The sequence below is a fragment of the Apteryx rowi genome, unplaced genomic scaffold (assembly GCF_003343035.1).
Source record: "Apteryx rowi isolate R43461 unplaced genomic scaffold, aptRow1 scaffold_6, whole genome shotgun sequence".
Taxonomy (NCBI): domain Eukaryota; kingdom Metazoa; phylum Chordata; class Aves; order Apterygiformes; family Apterygidae; genus Apteryx; species Apteryx rowi.
This window is the reverse complement of record NW_020450871.1, coordinates 1,183,786-1,190,698: the sequence shown is the minus strand read 5'-3', so window position 1 is coordinate 1,190,698 and position 6,913 is coordinate 1,183,786. Positions and strand designations below refer to the sequence as shown.

General features: G+C 46.6%; 1 protein-coding gene across 1 annotated transcript in view; it reads left to right on the top strand.

Annotated features, from left to right (window-relative positions):
• Positions 1–6,141, top strand: part of SMCR8 (Smith-Magenis syndrome chromosome region, candidate 8) — a 28,757-nt gene extending 22,616 nt beyond the window's left edge. The window contains exon 2 of the mRNA XM_026083111.1: positions 6,006–6,141. Coding sequence (XP_025938896.1) covers positions 6,006–6,018 — 13 coding nt within the window. The 3' untranslated portion in view covers positions 6,019–6,141. The remainder of the gene's footprint in view (positions 1–6,005) is intronic.
• Positions 6,142–6,913: the final 772 nt, after the last annotated feature.

The window sequence follows — 6,913 nt, the reverse complement described above, 5'->3', positions numbered from 1 at the left end:
ACCCTTTGCCACAAATTGCTGCCTGTCATCCAGACAAAACTGCAATGTTTGCTATGCAGCAGGCAACTCTGAGGCTATTTACTTGTTCCTGGTGGTAAACTACAGCGTTGATTGTGGTGTCAAGGTTGTGCACACCAGCATTTGCTCTCTCTGGTTTTCCTCATCTGTTTGCAGAGCCCATATAATTCCTTGTGACAAGAGTCTCTGAGACCTCTGGACTTGAGCCTTGGCCTCCTACCCTGCCTCTCTCATCACCCTGGCACCCTTGCAGACAAGGACTTTAAGCATTGACCTAGTCTGAGGCAGGAAAAAAAGCAATTTTCTGGGTCATTTGGGCATCCACCGTGGGCATGGGGTTCCCATGGGACAACATGAGTTAAATGAAGCAGAGAGAGTCTGTGTGGTCTAAGGCAAGTAACTCATCATCAGTGCACACAGGTGTCCCTCACCTCAGTGTCCATGGCCGGACAGGTGGGATAACACAAATTTTAGAAAGCCCCAGGGGTGCCGGCAGGCTGAGCAGGTGTGACTGTTTGTAACACGATAGCGGTTCTCCAAGCCGCAGGTCGACGCTCATGAATCAAGACCCGTGGCATCTCTGTGCAATAGGTATTCCTGTTCACTGCTTGCAGGGTGCTGAGCTCTCTGGACTGTTCTGCAGGGAGCCAAGTCCCTGCACTGCTCCTTGGCTTGGTGGTAGCAAGTACCTGGGATCTTGCAGGCCAAGAAATGAGGGATACCAGTCTCAGGGCAAGGTGTTTCTTTTACTCGTATACATCTCATCTGGAATATAGCAGGTAACTAACCTGCAGCGAACATCTCCCAGGCACCACAGCCAAGCCCCATGACCACCTTTTGCACAGCAGCTCTGTTTCAGGGGCTAACCCCATTCAGTTCCAGGGCAGAGACTAAACTTTCTTCTCCCTCTCTTGCAATAACCCTCACAGAAGTTGCCTCTACTCTAAGTGGCATATTATTACTGCTAAACAAAATAGGGTGTCTTCATAAAACTGAATGTCTCCTTGCATGATAGGGAATGGACTTAGAAAGCTTAGAAAGGGGAAGAAAAAGCGAAATGAATGTTTTATCAATGGTAACCAACTGTTCATGGCCATCACTGTGTTATGGGATGCACTTGAGATAGAAATGGTTCTATCATCTAGAGTCTGATCCCTAGTCTTTATGCAATGAGAAACCGTGCTGACATCAGTACGGGTTTAGGCTGCCAAGGGACTGGTTCCAAGATAAATCTCCCATTGTGTTGAGTTCCCTCATGTTCAGACTATCTCATTATCACAATGTCCCTCATTCCTAAGTAGAAGGCAGGCGATTCATTCTCCCTGGTATTCATGTTTGTAACGTGCTTCTCTAGAAAAGCTTGAATGAAAAAGCTGAAAATGTTTTTCAAAAGCATGTAAATATTCCAAAAAAGGCTGGCTGCCTCTTTGGCAGCTCTGCCCCTCTCTGACGCAGCTTTGTTTTCAAGGTTCCTGCAGATGCGATCAAAGGGGTGGTGCTGGGCTGCTGGAACAGTGTGAACTCTGGGGTGTTTGCAGTCATTGAGAAACATGTCTGATCCACTGCCCCAACCAGCGTGATGCCCCAATTGGTCCCGCCAAGGGGCCGTTCCTCGGGCATGCATAGGAGTGGACAGCCCAGTTTATATGAGCAGAGGGCTGGGATGTACAGAACCATTTGAGGGCATGCTGGGTTCGGGCTGTGCAAGGGGAGAGCCTTAGCAGAGAGCAGAGAGAATAAGCAAGGTTTGATAGTTGGAGTGTTTGGTATGAATTAGCCAACCGGAGTGAGTAGTCTAATGAGCTCATTAATACTTTGGTGTTGGGCAAGGTAAATACAGTATCACCAAGATGTCTTGGTGAAGAGCTCAGCAAGATGTGGCAGGTGAGAGGCTTGTCATGGGGAGCAGAAAACCCTGTAGACCATGGTGCCTTAGTGCAGAAACGGCGCTGCCTGGAGCTGCGGCTCAGAGCTGTCCTTCAAGGAAGGTAGCAAGGAAAGGTGGTCCTTCACTAGCTGGTGTCGATGGGAAGAATTCTGTTAGGCCAGTTCCAGTGAGGGAAGACAGATCTCTGTATGCTGAAAAGAGAAAGTTCATTGGCAGAATCCAGGTACAGCATGGTTGTATCCTGTCCTGTTTCAATCACAGGTCTAAATGACACCTGACTAGTGCTACAGTTTTGGCTGGAGTAGAGTCTAGCATGATGGTAAGGATGTTCTTAGATCTTTAGTACAAGAGAAAATAAACATGGTATTTTAATCATAATGAGGGATAAGAATGGTGTAATGGGGTCTTGTGACACAGTCGTTTCTGTAACGAAGATAGGATCTTAGACAAGGATGTAACAAGAATCTCAAGGAGTTTAAGTGGGGGGCACATGATGGCATGCAGTAGGTCATTGATAGCAGTGGATTCTTGCTGTGCCTGGTGGTTCTACAGTGAAATCCATGGAGGTTTGTTTTGGAGAGCACTTAAATCAGGGACCTCAACAAAAGCTGTTGCTGCCTTGCTCTGACAAGGAGAGTACAGCAGATGACTCTGGAGCTGGGAGAAGCTGCAGAGATATTGTTGAGGAAACCAGCCAAGGAGGACATGGCAAGCAGTAGCTCAACAGGAGAAGGTACTTTCTCCTTGGGATCTGGAGGAGAGCACGGAAGCAGAACAAGGGCTCAGAATAGTGAAGAGGAAAGAGCAGAGGGTGCTAGATGCAGGGGAGGAAAGAGTGGAAGATGAGACAGCATTGAAAGTACTAGCAGCATAAGGGTGGGTGCAAATGAATGGGAGGGAGATTAGAGCAGGTGAGGAAGTTCTCATTAAGGAGAACTTAATGAGACTATAAAAGCCCATTGTGAACCCTAGCAGTCCCCATGCATTTCCTCTCCTGAAACTTTCCTGGTGAGTAAAATTTTTAAGTGTCCCACTCTTGCTCTTAGGGAGTGGACTTGGTGGATAAAGTCAAGCAAAAGACAGTGGATGGGGGTCTGAGAGCAGAACCTCCTCCAGACCTTGCTGCAATTAGGCAGGAAACTGTAAGGCAAGTCAGAGGATCGGTATTGGTAAAATGTTGCTCTGTGAAGGAGAGATGTTGGTAATAGCATTAGTAAGTAATGCAGGCCAAGCCTTACCTGATTCTCCATAGACTTTTTTGGTGTAGCAGCTAGGAGAGGGTCATCCTGACCTCCAAAGTGGCTGTGAGAGTTAACCTGTGATTGCTCTCAAGGGTCAGCCCTGCTCAGTGGCAGACTAGGAAGGGAACAGGGTGCTCTTTGCTGAGTGTACTTTGGTCTTTCCCTATGCTTCTCCCAGGTTCTGCTTCGCTACACTGGGCAAAGTTGTACATAAAACCTTTCTTTATTCTCCCTGCTCCCCGTGCAACTGTGTATGCAAAGCACGGGTTCTTTTCTTCTGTACGGGGTGAATTCTGCTTTAAATATGCAAGCCTGCTCTGTAGTGGCCCACAAACAAATAACTCAGGCCTGCTCTGTATGTTCACTAAATGTCTGCACAGGGCATGATGTGGGCTCATCCTCTCTGTTTTTAGAGGAGATGTACCTTAATGCAGTCAATGGCAAGTCACACTAGGACCTAGTAGGTAGGACTGAGAGCAATGGGGTGCTTGGGATTAACTGTGTAGCCGCTCAGTTTCTCTAAAATGACACAGTTGCACTGTCTCGTTAAACTGCTTTTGTCTAAGGGAGAATCAAATGGCAAACCACATCTGTAAACAGAAAGTGACTGAATATTGCTTAGATTTTGCAGGCCAGAACTGCACTCAAACACAGCAAAGAAAAGGGAATATCAGAACAAAGCAAAAGATGCTACCGCTGGGTCTTGTTTTAGGGCAGTGTTTGCTGCAGATCTGTGCCCTCCATCTGGCTTGAGACATGTGTCTGTGCAGTGACCTGTTAAACGCCGGCTATTCCAGCAAGTCTTTCGCTGCTTTGTTTGAAGCCTGGCAGGAGATAGCCCTGTGTCCATGCCGAAGGCTGACACGGCAGATCTGTTAATCCTTTCAGACTGATGCGGAACTGAGAGCACTGCTAGAAACAGGAAAACAAATTGAACTCAATCAGTCTTTCAGTCGCATGACTCAGAAAGAACATTACTGTATCAGTGACTCAGTGCCTATTTCCTGCAGACAGCTAATCCATGGAGAGGCAGTAATATTTGCTAAAACAATTAGAGAGTGCTGTCTACTTACATAGCCCTTCACATAGATAAGATGTGTTCTCTGCTCCGGGGCTTTTTCTAAGGCACTTTGGTTCCCCAAAAGCGGGGGATACTATTTTCCAGATCACTCCCCAGCATGGGGAAGAAACAACAAAATGACTCCTCCCTCCCTTGATTCAGAAATATATTTATAGCTGTTGTCAGTTCTGCTTCCCTAGCTGGACAATATCCAAGTCAACATCTTCTGGAAGCCAGGCACAGTCACTTCCAAGGCAAGGAAGCCAGAGCCAGGGGAGGGAGGTGGTGTTCTGCTGATGGTGCCCTGCAGAACATCCTTGTGGTCTTGGAGAGGCTATGCAGGGCAGGGGATGCTTTCAGGATGCTATGTATGGCCAGTTGTTGGGAGATACTAAACCTACTCATAGGGCTCCGTTAGGATCGAGTCAAAACAGCTCTCTGGGGTTCTGTGTTGATAGCTCTCACTGTCAAGTGAGTTTTAACACCCACCTTTAAAAAACAAAACCAACCCTGGCTGAACAGCGATGGATGGAGCTTAGGGAGGTTGCATGACAATAGCATTTGTCTTCTGGCAGGTGATGAATGTAGGCTGTCGTCCAGCCAAGCACTGGATGAGCAGCACCCTTCACCTTGGCTGGACTCAGTGAGTTTTGTGCAGGCTTCTGCTTGCCGGCATTAAATCCGGATTCTGGTTCTCTAAAGCAGCTAATGCTACTAGTAACAACAACAAAACTCTGAGCCAGTATATTCACACCCAGCGACTTTTCCTTAAATGACTGCTAATTGGATCATTATATAGGAAATAATATCTGGGTGCTCATTTTGGAGCAATTATTTGTTTAACACTTAGCACTTGGATAGCATATTATAAAATTAGCAAATCCCTTTCTCCCTTGGGAGCTGAGTTTTAAACTTAAACCCTACTGATCAGGAAAACAGAGGCAGGGAAGAAATTAATTGACTTGTTTCAAGAAAACAAAGACAGTAGCCTTAGAAAAAGCATAAGAAGACAGAATCTCTTAGTTCCTAGTCTTGTGGTTTGCTTAAGAAATGTCAGGAATTTGGGGAAGCACAAATCAAATAGTCAGCAAATTCGAGTGCCCTGGGGTATTAAAAAATGCTTCTAGAGAGAAGTTGCTAACTGCATTATGGGTCAGTACTTCAGTGTGTGCTGTTTCCAGCTGTTTTGCCTTAACCTGCTCTGCCATATTAGCCTGTAGTGAAATCCTGCACTGAAAGACTTATGCTAAGGGAGAAATCTTTGCTGCTCTATGAAAGAAGCTAATAAAACCTCACATGCAAAAAAAACAACCCAGCAGGGTCAATGAACCTGGATCAACTTTGGAAATGAAAGCCTATAAACGGGGGGGGGGAGGGACTGGGAATATTGAGGGTGGTGAAGAGGTAGAAGTCTGTTCCCTTGCACTTAGCAGTGTAAATTCAAAAAGAGTCCATTGCAGCATTGCATCTCTGGGAGGGTTCAAACAGGCTTATGGTCTCCCTGTTCACATATTTTGAACAGATGTTTCCTCTTTGTGTGCAAGCTACAAGTGGTGAACTCTATATCTGGCAGCTGCTCAGTGGCTCCAGGTTAAATTGCTCTCCTGTCTTAGTTCAGACTGAGTTGAAAGTAGAAGGAGACAATCGATTAAGTGGTGGAATGCAAGAAACAATAAGCAGGTACTGTGAAATATGGGGGGAAAAACACTGGGATGTGAATATCTAAAATGGAAAATCCAGCTCATAATGGCAGAAACTGCAATTTCAAAATGTGAAACTCAGTGTTGTCCTTTTGCAGGTCCATTTGGTGAGAAGTCCTGGCAGCTGGGGCTTTTCGTCCCCTTGCAGGGTAGAGGCAGCACAGACATGAAGGATCCTCTTGGGTGCCCAAGGTCTTGCTCCAACGGGCCCTCTGTCCTGCTGCCCAAGAATGAGTAAGGATAACTGATTTTCATGAGAAAAGCTGCAGCAAAGACAATATGATTTGTAACTTTATTATAAATTCTGATCCACATATAATAGAATGCTGTTTATCTTGGACATGCTCAAAAGCATAATTTACTTTAAAATAGCTTCTAGCCACCGAGTTACTGAAACCCACAGTGCTTTTATATTTATTTTCTTTGGGGGGGTGGGGGAGAAACTCTTGACATGAGTCTTACCTACCCGAACCCAGGCAGGATGACTACAACTATTGCAGAACAATGAAAGTATGCATTTTTAAATCATTGCTGTCCTGTGATAAACATGGGCTTTTTAAAAGTGACCAAAAGCAGATGTCAAATACATTTTTGTCCAGCTTGACCCAAGTATGTTGCAAGGAGAGCCCTGAAAGGGGATTCCAGACAAACTGGATATACTCTTGACGTTATTTATAAAGAAGTGAGAGACCACAGGCTCTTTTTCTCTATTTATTTTCCAGAGAGGCTTCCTTCTATACCAGCCCTGCTGGATGGAGGGCAAAGCCCGGGGTGCGGAGGCTGCGCAAGGCTGCCGGGGAAGGCAGGTGAGGAGCCCCCAAACCCCTGGGCCTTGCAGACACCTTCCACCAGCTGCCGCGGGGCCTTACGGCGCCTGGACACGGTGAGGCGGCTTTGATCACCTCACAGCGCTGCTGCCCAGCCATGGGCTGCTGTCTTCAAGAAGGTGAAGTTATGGGGCTGGGACTGGGACACCCAGAGGAATGGCCGGCCCCCACCTCCCGCC